This window comes from Gallinula chloropus, assembly GCF_964237585.1.
Source record: "Gallinula chloropus genome assembly, chromosome: 35".
Classification (NCBI taxonomy): Eukaryota; Metazoa; Chordata; class Aves; order Gruiformes; family Rallidae; genus Gallinula; species Gallinula chloropus.
Window position 1 is genome coordinate 678,866 of NC_140120.1, and position 17,477 is coordinate 696,342.

General features: G+C 56.8%; 1 protein-coding gene across 1 annotated transcript; it reads left to right on the top strand.

Annotated features, from left to right (window-relative positions):
* Nucleotides 1-3,690: 3,690 nt before the first annotated feature.
* Nucleotides 3,691-13,763, top strand: LOC311203099 (scavenger receptor cysteine-rich type 1 protein M130-like; the record flags this gene model as incomplete). The annotated part of the gene is made up of 11 exons (XM_084277734.1): nt 3,691-3,751; nt 4,260-4,568; nt 5,872-6,190; nt 6,870-7,186; nt 7,270-7,584; nt 7,897-8,211; nt 8,826-9,140; nt 11,128-11,223; nt 11,654-11,737; nt 11,948-12,003; nt 13,686-13,763. 11 exons carry the CDS (start codon nt 3,691-3,693, stop codon nt 13,761-13,763), a joined length of 2,265 nt encoding a protein of 754 aa, XP_084133860.1.
* Between the last annotated feature and the right edge of the window lie 3,714 nt (nt 13,764-17,477).

Below are 17,477 nucleotides of genomic sequence, written 5' to 3' on the forward strand. Positions count from 1 at the left end.
CAGGTTTAAGCCACTCTTTTCCTCTCTGGGAGGATCACTGGTACTGATTTCTGAGGGACAGGCAATGTGCTCACCACTGTGGCTGCCTGTGTTCTTCGACCTCACCAGCTCGGTTTGAGTCTGTTTGAACATCTGCTCCACTGCAAGCAGAGAGGAAGCCAAGCTGCCAGTTTCAGTTAGATGTTGATGGTGTCACAGGGACCTACAGGCACCACTGCTTCCCTTGGGAATGACTCCTTTTCCTTGGTGCAAAGAGCATGGAATAACCCTTCAAGGAGCCTGCACTCCACACATCAAGGAATCAAATAGGGGCACTGATGTACACAGAAGTATTATTTACAGTCACTGACTGACCACATTTTACTTTCTATGGCTTGGAAACTTCAAAATCTACTTCTATCAGGATCCTGGGGGGGCTCGTGGGTCTCACTGGCTGGGACCGACCTCCCCTGGGACCTGCACCCACACTGTCACCTGCCAAGGGCTCCAGGGACATGGCTTAGCTGAGCCAGGGGCGTTATGTCCCTGCCTGAGCCCTGGTGTAGCTGTGCCCATCTCTGCCACTTTCTCCTGGCTGGCCCTGGGACCTGCACTGCAGAGAGCTGCTCTCCTGCATGGAGCCCTCAGACCCAGGTCAGAGCTCATCAGGCAGAACACATCATATTCGCTTCACATCCCATCCCATCCCATCCCATCCCATCCCATCCCATCCCATCCCATCCCATCCCATCCCGTCCCGTCCCGTCCCGTCCCGTCCCGTCCCGTCCCATCCCATCCCATCCCATCCCATCCCATCCCATCCCAGGTTTGAAGCCCCTCCCACCACAGCTCCACCCAGAGAAGCCCCTCCCACTAATGTTCTGTCCATCAAAGCTCCATCCACTGGAGCCCCGCCCACACACACGCCTCACCCATTGTGGTCCTGCCCACCACAGCCCTGTCTACCACCCCTTAGCCCAGCACCCTTTGGAGGAAGGCCTTTGGGGTGCTGGTCCCCAGGCACCCCTGTGCCCAGCAGGCCTCAGGCCCTCTCCCTGCCCATGGTGGCCATGCACAGGGCACAGCTGCCTGGCATCCTTGACATCTCCTTGGCCACCCAGCTCCTAAGGACAAACCTGGTGCTGGACACCTGGTGCTTTTTCCTGGGGTGCGAGTTGGCTGATTTCAGCAGCCAGAGCCTGGATGAAAGCCAAGGGGTAAACTGAGCCATAGGTTGGGGTGGGTGGATCCAACAGACCACATTTGAAACCAGACAGGCTTTGAAATGCAAGTGAGGGGGATCTCCTAGGATGCTGGGTGCTTCCATCCACTTCTTGTCCCCATCTTTCCACTCAGGGGTCTGGATATCAGGAGAGAAACTGCTCTGATTCCTAAAGACAGGCAAGAAAGGCATCAAGTACCACAGACCTTTCCACATCCTCAATCACAATGGATCCCCTCCCCCAACCAATAAATGTGGGAGATTCTCCTTTTCATTGATGTTTTAATGATTTTATTGTAATATTTTAAAAATATTATTAATAATATTTTATTTTTAAATATTATAATATTTTATTATAATAATATTTAAAATATTATTAACATTATAATTTTTAGATATAATATTTTTAAATATTATAATATTTTAAAAACATTATTAACAATATTATAATTTTGAATATTATAATATTTTAATATTATGATAATTTTAAGATATTATTAATAAACTTATCTTTTAAATATTAAAATATTTTTAAATATTATAAACTGTTTAAAACATTATTAATAATGATAATGCATTAATAACAAATGATAATGTATTAATAACAAAAGGAGGGCCAGGGAGAATCCCTGCCCACAGCTGGGAGCCACACAGAGCTCTGGAGGTCGCACCTGAGTGGTGCTGACAAATCCCCTCTGCTCTCTCTCATGCAATTTGCTTAGGACTGGCTGTAATTCCTTATAAAAGAAGGATCAGCATGTGGAAAGCAGTTACATCTATTCCAGCTGCTGTGGCACTTGGATCCATACACACAGTGAGTACATTTCTAAGGCAAGGCAGGGGGATGCAAATTACTCCCAGGAAGCCATTTCCATTAACTCCTCCCAGACAGAGCATGCTCAGGGACACTCAGGGGGTCTTCTGGTGGTCTTCAGGGATGAAGGCTGGATGTCTTCTTCTCTCTCAGCATGTGCTCTTTGCAGTTTTCTCCATAGTTTCTCAATCACAGGTACAGCCATATCCTACTGAAATCCAAAACAAATCTACTCTCAAAACACACAAATTCTTTCTATTCTCAAAATAAGCAAATTCTTCTTATATTAAAGTTGTATTAATTGTCTCTTAAGCTAAATCTCTACCAATTGACTCAGCATTATTGTATTTCATTGAATCAATGGGGACATGGCAGTGGTAGATGCTGTGACATCACCTTTGCCTGAGGGGTGGATGGGCCAGGAGTGTGCACATGGCTTGTGTGTGACATTGTGATTTCATTGGTGCTGGAGTCGCTGTGATGCCAAGAGAAGGCACATGGCTTGTGGGCGCCCTTCTGATGTCATCAAAAGCAGAGTTGGGCCTCACCCAAATATGGCTTTTAGGAAGAACCATCATCCCCAGAAGCCTGCACACAGCACCCACCCCCGTGGGACACAGTGAGTGAGGTCACCATCCCTTGAACTGAGGAGCAGAGAGCGGTGGCAGCAGGAGGGTGTGAGGTCACATGGCCGAGGGCAGCCCGTGGCCATGGGCTGGGTGCAGAGCAGCCCTGTGCATCAGAGGGGCATCCCAGGGCTCAGGAGCTGCAGTGGGGCTGGAGCAGTGGGGCTGGGGCTGTCTCAGGGCACTGCAGGGATGTGCCTGGGCACGGTGCCAGCAGGAAACCACAGGCTGCTGCCTGGGGGGAGCAGGGCGAGCGCTGCGAGGTCACGTGGGCTGTGGTTTGTGCACCTGCAGGCTCCAGCTCCCGCTCTGCCCGGGGGGAATAACGGCCCCTGGGTGACACGCTGAGAGCCAGGGACACGGCTGAGCCCCTGGGCTGCGTGTCTGCTGCCAGGGCAGGGACATGGCCCAGCCCGGGCTCCTGCCAGGGACCCGCCGTGGGGCTCTGCGGGGAGGAAGGGGCCAGCCAGCACTCCTGGGCTGGAGCTCTGCCCCTGGCCAAGGGCTTTTCCCAGCTGCTGCTCCCAGCACAGCGGGGCTGGAGCAGGAGCAGGGGCTGTTTCCTTTCCAGCCTGACACAGACCCGCAGCAGTCCCAGCTCCGTGGCTCCCACGGCTTGGCGGTGCCTGGACGTTCTTGGCCTTGGGTTCTTGGATGAGCCCAGCAGAGGAGATGCTCGTTGCTCCCAGTGCCCCCAGCAGGGACCGAGCGGGGACAGACCCATTTCTCCTCCACACCCAGCTTGTCCCATGACCATCCCCTGCCACAGTGACCGTGACATGCGCAGCGGGACCTCTGTGTCCCTCATATATGGTCATGAACGGAGCTGGAGGAGTTCATTGGAGGGCTGGGCTGTGTCGGAGGGGAGATACCTCCCGATAACGACTAAAAAGGGGCTGCTGCTTTGATTGGCTCCTCATGCAGCTGGGTCTGCATCTAAGAGATATATTACCCTTTCATCACTGTCGTCTCTGTGGGTCCCCAGGAGCTGTGACAGGGAGTGTGGTGCTGTAAGGCTGTTCCAGTAGGACAGGAGGCTGAAGCTGGGGATGGAGGGACTCCTGTCCCCTCGGGTGCTGTGGCTGCTGCTCTGGGTTCAGCTGTGCAGAGGTAAGTACAGCATCCTTGTCCATAGACAGGGTCAACGAGCACCAGTGTGAACATTGGTGTATCTCTGGGAAAGGGGCATCTTTGGAGAATTCACTGAGATAAGGGGCAGGTGTTGCTTGAGTCAACTGAACTTGTTTCTTTCCTTGTTCCTCTCTGGGTGTAGAGGGAGCTGTGGGTCTGGGGGCATGGGGCTGTGCAGGGGGGTCTGGGCATGTGGGGAGATGGTGCCTTGTGAAGATCCAGGAAATGTGTTTGGGTCAGTCTAGGCAGGGAATGGTTGAGATGGGAGGAGGTGCTGCTGGCTGTTGGGTGGTGAATAACCCATCAAGGTTAGAACTGGCCCCCTCCAGCCCTTTGCAGCCCATGGGGAGAAATGTGAGCCTGACACTGGCCTGAGGACAGCATGGAAGGGTACATCATGCACACTGGTTCCTGGGAAGGAGGAACCTCCAGACCTGTGGTCTAGTGTTCAGTGCTCTCCTGAAGGTTCCCATGTTTGTGCTTGCAGGGGCTGCAGAGGTGAGGCTGGAAAATGGTGGTGGACGCTGTGCTGGAAGAGTGGAGGTGAAACAACAGGGACAGTGGGAGACTGTGTGCGATGACAACTGGGACATGAAAGATGCTGCAGTGGTTTGCAGGCAACTGGGCTGTGGGGATGCTGTTCAAGCTCATAGAATTGCACACTTTGGGCCAGGATCTGGCCCCATTTTGAAGTATGGTTTTCAGTGTCGTGGCACCGAGTCTGCCCTGTCTGAGTGCCGAAAACAGTCTCAAGGATACTGTTATCACACTGAGGATGCTGGAGTGACATGTTCAGGTAAGGGTGCAGCTCATTCCCCTCTTTAGTGGCCAGGATGGGGGAAGGGACCTGGCTATTCCCTCAGGGCAATAAGGGGGTACTGGAGAAGGGCCCCATGTGGCCATTCACACTGCTGAGCTGGGATTCTCATTCCTGGTCCTCAGGGAAAGCCCAGCAGGAGCCTGAAACATCCTGACCCCTGCTGTGGCTCAGCCCACCCTCTGTGGGTGCCTAAAGCAGGGAGATGGGTGCTGTGCACACCTGTGGTACGCTCTTGCCCTGCATGAGGACCCCTCCCTGGGTGGGTGCTGGAGCCGGGGGCTGGTGCAGACAGTGGCTGTGGGTACCCCCACACTGCAGAACCCTCTGGGACTGGGGGGCATTTCTGGTGGCTCCAAGGGGTTCCTGGGCCTGGGCCTGAGCTCGGTGGTGCAGAGCAGGCTGCCACAGCCAACAGCACCTGGGCCCATCACCTTGGGTCCATCATCAATGGGTCCTTCAGGGGTTGGGGTCCATGCCCAGCAGTCCAGGGTCTCCAGAAGAGCAGCAGTTTATCTGAGCAGTGCCTGTGGCTGTGGCTGTGGGAGAACAGCCAGCCCCCAGTGCTCTGCTGATTTCTGGAGAGCAGGGAGGGGATCTGGTGTGTTTGTGCCATCAGCACCCTCTGGGAGCTGCTGGGATGGTTGAGACTCTTTGCCTGTAGCCAGCTGAGAGATGGGGTGAGACATGCTCAGGACGTTGCCAGAGGGCTCTGGGAACTCACAGGGGTCTTTGCTTGCTCCAGGGTTTGTGCGGCTGGTTGGAGGGGGCAGCCCCTGCTCAGGACGAGTGGAGATCCATGATGAGAACCAGTGGAAAACTGTCTGTGACTCAGACTTTGGTCCCAAAGCCGCTGCCGTGGTCTGTGAAGAGCTGCAGTGTGGGGTAGCCCTGTCCATCCCTGGGGCAGCTCATTTTGGAGAAGGTGTTGGTTCCATCTGGGACAGAGAGCTGCAGTGTTTGGGGAATGAATCCTTTCTGGCCTTCTGCCCCACAGGGTCCCACAAGGACCCACCCTGCACCCACGCCAACGATGCCAGTGTCATCTGCACAAGTAAGGACTCAGGGTGGGGTTCTGAGTGATGTGGATGAGCTGGGGGGAGGGAGCAGGATGGGGAAAGGACACACAACTGGGTTTGAAGGCAGGAGGGGTGATGTGGTTTTCTGCAGCCCTAAGAGAATGCAGAAGGAGGAGGAGGGAAGGCTGTCCATCTGGACAGTCCTACAGCTGCCATATGTGAAGAGCACCAATGCCCCTTTTCCCCTCTTCCTCTGTCCCCAGAGTACACAGGGTTCAGGCTGGTGAATGGCAGCACGGCTTGTGATGGGCGGGTGGAGGTCCAGGTGCTGGGGACCTGGGGCACCCTCTGTGACTCCCACTGGGACCTCTTGGACGCCCACGTTCTCTGTCGCCACCTCGGCTGCGGGTTTGCTGAGGCCCTTCCTGGAGGAGGGCATTTTGGGAGAGGCACCGGCCCCACCTGGAGAGAGTCATTCCACTGTGGTGGGACAGAAGCCCAGCTGGGACAGTGCCCAGTGACTGCCCTGGGAGCCTCCCCATGCTCCCACGACAGGGACGCTGCTGTCATTTGCTCAGGTGAGTGCTGGGAAAACAGCCTCTTACCCCCATTGTCCCCTGGGGTGTGACATGGCCACCCAAAGCAAGGGACCCCATGGTGGGCGCAGGGTGAGCTTCTCCCTGGAGAAAAACTCCCTTCACCTGGAGTGATCTGGAGAGCTTGATCTGCTCCAAATGAACGCTCTGAGGTGGGAGAGCTGACACTGAACAGGGTCAGACATCTCTGCCCTCCTGGGGCAGGGGTCAGGCCCTTGAGCCACCAGCAGACTTGGGGTCAAACCAGCTCCCAGTCCCTGATCCCCAGGGGTGCAGAGGGGCAGAGATGTGTGGGGTGTCCCATGTATCAGCAGTGCCAGGGCAGAGGATGAGCAAGGCTTCTCCTGGTGCTGTCCATCCCCAGGCCATCCCACCATCTGCTGCTCCCTCCTGCAGGAGCTGCCCCATCTGCCTCAGCAGGCACATGTTGGGTGTCTGTGCCCCACCAAGAGCAAAGAGAGTGTCTTGCCCAGCAGGGCTCAGTCCCTGGGAAACCAACCATGAGAAAAGCTGCCCCTGAAGCTCAATGCAGAGTGCTTGGGCAGGCAATAGGTCTCAAGGGCTCCATCAGGCTTCCAGAGCCTGGAGAGGGAGGCACTGCAGGTCTCTGGGCTCTCTGGTGCTGCTGAGGCTGGGCCATGGCTGCTCTCCCCAGGCTCAGACAGCTCCGGGGCCCTGCGGCTGGTGGGTGGAGGCAGCCGGTGTGACGGGCGAGTGGAGATCTTCCAGCGCGGGACCTGGGGCCGAGTCCTGGATGACCAGTGGGACGTGCAGGAGGCCAGCGTGGTGTGCCGGCAGCTGCGGTGTGGAGAGGCAGAGAGAGCCTACAACCCCCCAAAGCCTGAGAGAGGGACGGGTCCTGTGGGGCTGCGAGGGGTGCGGTGCGCAGGGCATGAGTCCAACCTGACCCTCTGCAACACCTCCCTGCCCGAGAGCGCGCTGGCAGCTGGGATTGCCGAGGACGTGGGGGTCGTTTGCCGGGGTGAGTGGCACTGCAGGGACCCCCGGGCTCTGGGCTGGGTGGGCACCATCCCCTGACAGCAGCTGGGCTTCTTCCTGCTGCAGGGAGCCGTCGGGTGCGGCTGGTGAACGGGCCCGGGCGCTGTGCAGGCAGAGTGGAGATCTACTACCGAGGCAGCTGGGGGAGCGTCTGCGATGACGGCTGGGACCTGCCCGACGCCGCCGTCGTCTGCCAGCAGCTGGGCTGCGGAGGGGCGGTGGAGGCCGTTGGCTCTGCTGCCTTCGGGGAAGGCGCCGGGCAGGTCTGGCTGGGCAGCGTGAGCTGCTCGGGGGCCGAAGCTGCTCTCTGGGACTGCCCGGCACGGCCCTGGGGGCAGCCCGACTGCGGGCACAAAGAGGACGCCGGAGTCGTCTGCTCAGGTCTGTGCTGGGAGCTGTGCTGGGAGCCCAGGGACAGGGGAGCTCGGGACAAGGGGAGAGCCGGCAATGGCCGAGGCTGTCCCTGGCTGCTGCTGAGCCCCTGCCCAAGCCCATGCTGGGGACACCCACGCACAGGTCCTCTCTGTCCCACATGGCATCTCTTGGGAGACAATGGAGGGAAGGGTTGTCTGTCTGTCAGGGGCTGCCAGGGCGACTGTCTGGCCATGCATTTTCCTTGTCTGGGGGCTTCAGGGGCACCCCTGATGCTACAGCCCTGCACCATCCTCTTCCCTTTGGTGTCTCTCCTCACAGAGTTTGTGGCCCTGAGGCTGGAGAAGAACGGCAGCTGCTCCGGGCGCCTGCAGGTTTTCTATAACGGGACCTGGGGCAGCGTTTGCTCCAACTCAATGACTCTCCAAACGGTGTCTCTGGCGTGCAAGGAGCTGGGCTGTGGGGATGCAGTATCCTTGGATCCATTCCTCACTTCTGGAACGCTGCCTGGCCGTGCCTGGGTGGTTCGTGTGGAGTGTGGGAAGAGTGACACCTCCTTCTGGCAGTGTCCCTCCACTCCCTGGAACCCACAGTCCTGCTCCGACCTGCGCGACGAGACCCACATCACCTGCAAGGGTAACCATGAGCCACCTGGGCACCAGCATCCCCAGATTCTGCTCCCTTCTGGGCACTGTCAGGCACAGACAGAGCCCACAGGGGCTTTTCCTTTCCATGCCAGACCCTTCTGCTGCTGGTGGTGGCACAAAGGAGCCTTCAGCTCTCAGACCCCACACATTCAGCAGCAGTGGGCAGCCAGGCTGCCAGCAGAGCCTGGGGGAGGCAGAGGTGTCTGCAGAAGGGTTCTCAACAGAGACCCATCAGGGCTCCAAACAGTGTCCCCCATCCTGCCCTCTGTGAACCAGGCTCCCTTGGGGGCTGAACAGTCAGGGTCCCCCACATTGCCGGGTGTGTCCCCTGAGTGACCGGGACTCAGCTGCTCCCTTGAGCAAGGTGACTCAGGGATGCACGGGCAGAACTCAGCCCCGCTCTCTGCCACATGACCCCCCTGCTGCAGCCCCTCACCACGGCATTTCCTTCTACAGACAGAGAGACAAGAACAGCCCCAGCCCTGGATTCCCCGTGCCCAAACTCCAGGAGCTGCACAGGTAGCTGCTCCTCTGCAGGCCTCTCTCCCCTGGCAGGGCTCTGCCTGCTGCCCTGGAGCCCTGAGGGGTCTCTGCCTTCTCCAGACAGGGAGAAGATCCGTGCGGTGGGAGGCGAGAGCGGGTGCTCGGGCAGAGTGGAGGTCTGGCACCGCGGCTCCTGGGGGACGGTGTGCGACGACTCCTGGGACATGCTGGACGCGGCGGTGGCGTGCCGGCAGCTGGGCTGTGGCCCCGCAGTGTCTGCCCTGGGCGAGGCGGCGTTTGGGAAGGGGACGGGCCCCATCTGGCTGGAGCAGGTGGAGTGCCGGGGCACAGAGCCGTCTCTGCAGCACTGCTGGGCCCGGCCCGGGGACAGCGGCGCCTGCCGGCATAAGGAGGACGCTGCCGTCAACTGCTCGGGTGAGCATCTCCCGGGGGCTGCACTGTCCTGCCCGTGGCCTCGAGCAGGGCCCTGGGCTCCTGCCTGGCCACCCCTGAAGGAGCAGCCCCACAGGAGGGCCAGTGTGGGTGGGATGTGCCAGGGATGTCTGCACATGTGCACACACCCCCGGGGTGTCAGAGGGGAGGCTCCCCAGGACCTGCACACCCAGCCTCTCAGCACAGCTCTCCTCCTCCTCCTCCTCCTCTGAAGCTGTTTTTCAGGGTTCTATACTGGTTTGAGGGGTGCTGTACTGGTTTTGGGGTGTTCATACTGGTCCGGGGGGTACATTCTGGTTTTCAGGGGGATCCATACTGGTTTGAGGGGATTCTGTACTGGTTTTATTGGGGGTTCATACTGGTTTGAGGGGGTTCTTTACTGGTTTGCGAGATTCTGTACTCATTTTGGTGGTCCATACTCGTTTAGGGGAATTCATACTGGTTTGTGAGGTTTTATACTGGTCTTGGGTGTTCTAGACCGGTTTCTTGGTTTTCATACATGTTTTGGGGGTTTTACTGGTTTTCGGGTGTCTATACTGGGTTTGGGTAGTTCTGTACTGGTTTGGAGGGTTCATCCTAGTTTCGGGGGGTATATAATGGTTTTTTGGGGGGTTCGTACTGGTTTGAGGGTGGGTGCATACTGGTTGGGAGAGCCCCATGGCACCCCCACCAGTATTGCCAGTAACCACCCCAACAGTGTCCCCAGTAACCCGCCCCTCAGTATTCCCATTACCCACAGTATCCCAGTTAACCCACAGCTCTCCTTCTCCTCCTCTGCAGCTGCACCCAGGACCGCAGCACCAACCCCCCGAGCAGGTAACCTGCCCTGTGTGTCAGCGCCGGCTCTTCCCAGGGCCAGGCTGTGACCCACAGCCAGGGGGAAGGGGCTCCTTGCCAGGGTGGGACTTACCGAGGTGGGATGTCAGTCCCCAGAAGGGTGGGACCTTCCCCATCACTCCCCCCTGGGGTCCCTTACCCCGGTGTCACGGGGTCAGGACTGTGGTGTCACAGCCCCCCACCTCTCCCAGCCCTGGGGCTGCTATTTCTGGCTTCCTGCCTGTGCAGATGCCACCCGGGACCGTCTGACCAGCAGCAGGAGAGAGTCCTTGCTTGTCATCATCTGCATCATCCTGGGAGCCCTTCTCTGCTTGCTCCTGGCCCTCCTGGCTGGGCAAGCGTGGAGCGCCAGGGCTGGGCGCAGAGGTGGGTTTGTTCTCCATGGTCCCAGGTGAAGATGTGTGTTGGCAAGGCCAGGGGGGCTGTGGGGTGTCAGTGAGTGGTACAGGCAGAGCTGGGGGGACAGGAGTGTGTGCTGCCCACAGTCCCATGTGTCACCCCATTGACTGCCTGACCATGGGCAACCAGCAGGAAGGGGGAGAGAGAGTCCAGACATGGGGGGAGTCAGGGATGGGGCCAGGAGAGAAATGGCACAGCTGGGCTGGGGAGATGGGATAAAGGGGGGATAGATGAGGATGTGCCACTGGTAGTGCTCTGGGGAGATGGGGAGGGGGCTCTGGGGGTGCGAGATGCTGGGAGAATCATTGGGCAGCACCTCCCATCCTTTCAGCATCAGGACCCCTGGCTGTTCCACCACCCAACCCTTACCTCCCCCCAGCAGGGCAGGGGCTGTGTAATGGATCCACTGGGAAGAGAGTGGACAGCTCCAGGGGAGAGGAAAGGCAGGAGCTGCTCCAAGCTCAGCACCAGGAACAGGATCCAGGGTCCAGAGGGGCACAACGGGGGTCTCTGAGGGAGGGTGTGAGGGTGTTTCTGCCCCTGACCATCTCCATGGGGACATTGCCCTTCCTGAGGAAGTGGCAGCAGTGACTGAACAGCACAGTGGGGCTGTGGTGTGGGGACAGCCCTGGGCTGAGCCAGGGGAACAGGGCACGGGGAGCAGATCAGGATCCATCCCTTCTCTGCCCATCCCTGAGCCACATCCCTGAGCCAGCCCTGCCTCTGTCTGCAGCCTCTGAACGAGCCTGGGAGCCCTTCCCTGAGGCCCTGTACGAGGAGATCGGGTACAGCCCAGCATTGGAGAAGCAGCCAAGGTTCAGCATGTCAGGTGGGTGTGGGTCCCTCATGGGGACTGTATCTCTAAGGCTCTTTCCCCTGGCCCCCACCTAAGACTGACCCCCTGCAGCCCCCTGGCCCAAGGTCCCTGCAGCACTGGGGCTGTGCGTTCTGTGGGGAGAGCAGCCAGGTCTTGGAGCTGGAGAAGAGCTTCATCCTCACCAGCTCATCCTGTCCCAGCCAGTGGACAGCCCCTCTCTGTGTGTCCCTACATCCCATTGTCAGCTGAGGGGTGAGGGAAGGGGCTGTCCCAAGGCAGCTCTGGGAGCCCCTGTGAGTTGGGGTTTTCCCAGGAGAGCAAGGAAACTCCTGACCCCTCATCCAATGCAGCCCTGGCTCGGTGGGTCCCCTGTCCCCAGCAGCACTGAGCACAAGCTGGGTCAGCAGAACTCACCCCATAAAACTTCCATCACTCTCTCCAGGCTCCTACTCAGAGGGGTCCCTGAACAAGATGCAGACCCACTATGAGGACATTGAGGAGGAGGATGGTCCAGGATCAGCACCAGGTAATGAGGGGCAGGAAGGGGTGGATCTCCCCTCCCTGCACACTTGTGATGGACACCAGTGTCACCTTGAGAAGCAGGGGAGGATATGGGCAGGGGAATCCTCTGGTGCTGCCAAATCCAGTGTCTGAGGCCCATGTCCCTGCCCTTCCTCCCTTCCTCTGCTCTGCAGGACGTGTCTCCTCACTGTCAGCATCTCCCCTCTCCTTTCAGACATGCCTGTCCTGCCCAGAGATGACCCAGCAGATGGCTATGACGATGCCAGGGAGGTTTCTGAGCCTGGGGAGGATCCTGTGTCTGGGCAAGGAGACTGGGAAATGCCCAGGGCACCAGAGGATGGAGCTGGTCCCAGGGATGCACCTGGAGGTGAGAGGGACAGACAGTGTTGTGGGTTCCTGGGGTGCCAGATGAATTGCTGCCATATTGAGAGCCCACAGTCTGGCAATAGACCAACCTGCCCTGGGTGTTTCCCTTGGGGGGGACCCTTGGTGGAAGAGGGAGGTGAATATTTCTGCACTGGTGAGGAGAAGGGAGGAAGGTGATGTACAGGTCAGGACGGGCACCTCGTGGGACGATCACTCAGTGGGCTGCCTTGCTGCTTGCAGGGACACACCTGCACCCCCAGAGATGTGCTGAGGCCCCTGGAGCTGAGGGAGATGCCTGGTCCCCTCCCCGGGACAGCACAGGCTATGACGATGCTGAAGAGGTGTCTGTGGCACATCCCCCTGAGGACACCAAGGCTGTGACACCAGAGCTCAGTGCACAGCAGCCCCTGAGCCCTGGGCCAGCACAGCCCGTCCCGGCCATGCAGCTGGGTGCAGCCAGGAGGGAGGAGAGGTCTGTGCAGCTGGGAGAGCCCTGAGCACCAGGGACCCATCTCCCTTCTCCCAGGGGCAGCAGAAACAGCCCGGGGTTTGCTCTCTGTTTATTCTCCTGTGGTTACTCTGTGCCTCCCCACTTGTTCCTATTAAAGCCTTTGGGGTAGGAAGGGGTATTTTTCTCCTTCTTAACTCTGTGGGAGGGAACTCCTCCTCCCCCTCCTTCCTCACTGACCCTGGTGTGTCTGGGATCTTTCCTCATGTTCCCCCCTCCTCCCTTACCCCTGTCCCAGTCTGGCATCTGTGCCCTTTCTAAACCCACCCTCACAGAGCAGCACCCCCTCTGCTGATGTGCTCAGCTGATGGCAGCAGTAGGGCTGCTGCAGGGCTGCCTGGACATGGGGAACCAGAATGGGGAACCCAATTTCCCTTCTCCCTGGGGCTCCTGCTGCCTCTCTGCTGCCAAAGGCACTGATGTGGAGTCCCACACAGAGTAACATCTCTGCCACTGTCGAGAAACCCAAATGATCCTCTGGAGGGGGAGGGACACAGAGAATGCCCTGACACTGAGGGAGTCAAGGGTTGGGGTGACCAGTTGAGTGTTGGGGTGAAAGGGGTTGATGTTGGAGGGAAACGGTCAAAGCCGGAGGCCAATGGCCAAGGGCTGGGACAACTGGGATAACTCCTGATCCAACCATCAAAGACCCTGTGATGGGTTTTCTGGGAAGGGGCTGGAGATGGTTGGGACGCCCAATACGCATCATCAGTCAATGACGATGCCACGGCCACCGACTACTGTGCCAGAGATGGTGGTGGTGGTGCTGATGGTGGTCACCACCCTATTGCCATGTCCCCACCTCCTGGCATCTCCCTGGCATCCTGGCACAAAGATCCAGGTCTCTTTCAAGCACAACCCCCCAAACCATTGTTATTTCACCCTAATTCTTTCCGGAATCCCGGCCACAACTCATCCAGCTTCACCTCTGGTCACTCCAGGATGTTCTCCATGCCCAAGGAACCAGGAATTTCCCCAAATCCTCATATCTCCCCAAAAATCCTCACGTTTCCCCCAAAATCCTCTATTTCCCCCACAAATTTCCTAATTCTCACATTTTCCCCAAAATTCCCTCAAGGGAAGAGACTATTACCAGACTGTTACCAAGGATGGGTGCCACGACGAGAGGGAAGATGCTGCCAATCAGTGTGATTGATAAAGCAACTTCACCTTCATGGCAAGCACACCCTTCCTTTGATACTGTTCCTACCACGTGTTGTACTTGTCGTATTCTAATTGGCTCTTAGCTAAAGGTGACATTTACATATGCCACCCATCTGGCAGCCTGAGAATCATGTCTCTTTCTCAGTCCCAGGAGCACTGAATCCTTATCACACCTCCTGCTCCCACATCTTGTGGCCTTGCTGCACGAGACACAAGAACACCCTGACCCATTGTTGACCCTTCTGTTCTCACCAACACGGCGTGGGGCCTGGTCTGACTGAGCTACACAGGCGACTGCTTGGGCAGCTGCTCCACAGGCTTATGGCCTGGCTTCTCAAGCCATTCTGCAACACCCAGGAGGCCAGGAAGGACAAGGGCATCTTGGCTTGTATCAAAAACAGTGTGGCCAGTAGGTCTGGGGAGGGGATTGTGCCCCTGTGCTGGGCATTGGTGAGGCTGCACCTCGAGTGCTGTGTCCAGTTCTGGGCTCCTCACCATCAGAAGGACATTGAGGTCCTGCAGTGAGTCCAGAGAAGGGTAATGAGGATGGGGAAGGGGCTGGAGGGCAAATCCTGTGAAAAACGGCTGAGGGAGCTGGGGGTGTTCAGCCTGGAGAAGAGGAGGCTGAGGGGAGACCTTCTCCCCACCTACACTGACCTGACAGGAGGGTGCAGAGAGGTGGGCGATGGTCTCTTCAGCCAGGGGACAGGAGATGGGACAAGGGTCAATGGCCTCAAGCTGCACAAGGGCAGGGTCAGATCAGATGTGAGGAAGAATTTTTTACTGAAAGAGTTGTCAGGGCTGGAATAGGCTGCCCAGGGAGGGGGTTGAGTCACCTTCCATGGATGTGTTTAAAAAAAGGGGTAGGTGAGGTACTTTAGGGATATGGTTTAGCTTAGGATGGGAACAGTTGGACTCGATGATCTTAAAGGTCTTTTCCAACCTTGTGATTCTCTGATTCTTTTTAATGTTTTCAGAAATGACCAGACAAGTGGACTAGAGGGTGTCTTAAGTAAATTTGCATATGACACAAATTGGGAGGAGCTGTTGACTCTGCTGAGCATGAAGAAGCCTTGCAGAGACCTGGACAGGTCACAGAGCTGAGCACTCACCAACACCATGGAGTTTAACAAGGGGAAGCACCAGATCCTGCACCTGGGAAGGGGCAGCCCTGGCTGCACATACAGACTGGGGGGTCAGACGCTGGAGGGATTTGGGGGTCTTGATCAACAGCAAGTTAAACACGAGCCAGCAGTGTGCCCAGGCAGCCAGGAGGGCCAAGGGTATCCTGGGGTGCATCAAGCATGGCATTGCCAGCCGGTCCAGGGAGGGGATTATCCTGCTCTACACTGTGCTGGTGCAGCCTCACCTCAAGTGCTGGGTGCAGTTTTGGGCACCACAGGACAAGTGGGACATTAAAATATTGGAAAGAATCCAGAGGAGACAATGAGGATGGTGAAGAGTCTGGAGGGGAAGTCTCATGGGGAGAGGCTGAAGTCCCTTGGTTTGTTCAGCCTGGAGAAAAGGAGGCTGAGGGGAGACCTCATTGCAGTCTGTGGCATCCTGAGGAGGGGGAGAGAAGGGGCAGGTGCTGATCTCTCTTTGGTGGCCAGTGATAAAACCTGAGGGAACAGCATGAAGCTGTGACAGGGGAGGTTTAGGCCAGATATGAGGGAGAGGTTCTATACTGACAGGGTGGTCGGGCCCTGGAACAGGCTGCCCAGGGAAGGGGGTCACAGCACTGAGCTTGACCAAGTTCAGGAAGCATCTGGATGATGCGCTCAGTCCCGTGCTCTGACTTGGCTGGCCCTGTGTGGAGCCAGGAGTTGGACTGGATGATACTTATGGGTCCCTTTCAGTTCAGGAGATTCTATGATTCTGTGACCATGTCTGAAATCACCACTTGGCAGTGGATCATCACACCAGAGCTTCTGGTGGCTCTCCAGATTTCCCTTCCCCTTGGACCATTCAGACACCTCTCAACCATCCAGCTGCTGCTCTGAGTTTCAGGGAGTTAAACCCTTGCCTTTCTGGCAGTTGTCTGACTCATTCTGTCTTTAGCCAGCTGTTGAGTTGTGGTGATTTCACAGTCTCCTTCCTCACTAGAACATCTCTCACAGGGTTAAGCTTTGTGGCAGGTGAACCTCACTGGTGGCAGATTGCACTTGGCACAGAGTGAGGAGTGTTGAATTTAATGGTGAATCTTGTCAGGTTTCTTCTGTTGTTGGGAAAATAACTCCCTGTGTGCTGCCTGTGTGCAGCCAGTTCTCTAAGGAAAGCAGGGGAGCTGGTACAGAGGGGCTGGAATGCCCCACTGTGGAGTGCAGAGAGAGAGCTGATGTAAGGACAAGGGATGCAAGTCCCAGTTGGCTGGTGAGAGTCATGGTGGGCTTGTGGAGATGTGCAGCAAGGGTGTCCCCACTGCCTCAAGGGACCCTTTTTCAGAGCAGTCCAGACCTCCTTAGGAGACACCCTGGATCAATCTCAGTCAGAGGATGTCACCTCTCCTCTACAGTGAAAATAATAACCTACACCCTTAAAAAGAAATCAATTTTACTCTGAGCTCCCTTTGAAACAGCTTCAATGATCTGTACATCTCTTGAAGACTTGAAGATAATTACATGAAGAGACATAGCTCGTTAGGGCTTGCTTGTTAGTTTAATGAGCCTTGGGGTGCATTTGGTGCTGAGTCCTTGAAGCTCAGGTACTGAGAGGAAATTACACAGAAAACTCCATGTCAAAAGCAGAAGCCAAAGTACCTGAAGTATTAATGAGTCCCACTGAGAGCCATTGCTGGCTGAGCCTCCCCAGGGACTCGTTAGCACAGGTAATTGGAGGCCATGTTGGCTGGTAGGCAAAGGCAATGTACAAGCAGCTGAGATGCTGAGCAAGCCCTGGGTTGGTTTGATGAAGCAGAAAGGCCAAGCCCTGACCCCAGCCCAGGGAAGACAGGTCCTGTCCCTCAGGCATTGCTCAGGCTCTTCCTGTGGCAGTGTGGGGTGTGTAATTCTGAGGGAAGAACAACAGGATGAGAGTTTCTCCTCATTGTTGGCCCAAAGCCCAGCTAGAAATTCATCTGGCCTCCATTTAAATGAAAGAAAGAGCAGGGAGACCCTCCATCCCCTCTCAGATTCAGAAGGAAACATTGTTGAGAGATGGGGACAAGGCTGAGGTGCTTAATGAAATCTTTGCCACTGTCTTTCGTAACAGGAGCAGTTGTACAGAGAGAATCCAATTCCCTGAGCTGGGAGACAGGGACAGGGAGCAGGATGAGCCCACCTCAATCCAGGAGGAGATGGAACTGCTGCACCACAGAGATGTGCAGAGATCTGTGGGGCTGAATGGGATGCAGCCAAGGGTGCTGAAAGAGCTGGCAAGGGGGGTTCACCAAGCCACTTTCCATCAGTCCTGGCTGACTGGATCAGTCAGTGTAACCCCCTATATAAGAAGGGAGAGAAGGATGATCAGGGACATTACAGGCCTGAGAGTTTGACTTCAGTCCCAGAGAAGCTGAAGGAGCAGATCATCCTGAGCAGCATTATCCAGTTCGTGAAGAACCCCCAGGTGATCAGGCCCAGCCAGCTTGGGTTCATAAGGGCAGGTCCTGTTTGACCCACTGGATCTCCCTCTATGACAGGGTGACCTGCTTCTTGGAGAAGGGAAGGGCTCTGCATGTTGTCTACCTTGACTTCAGCAAGGCCTTGGA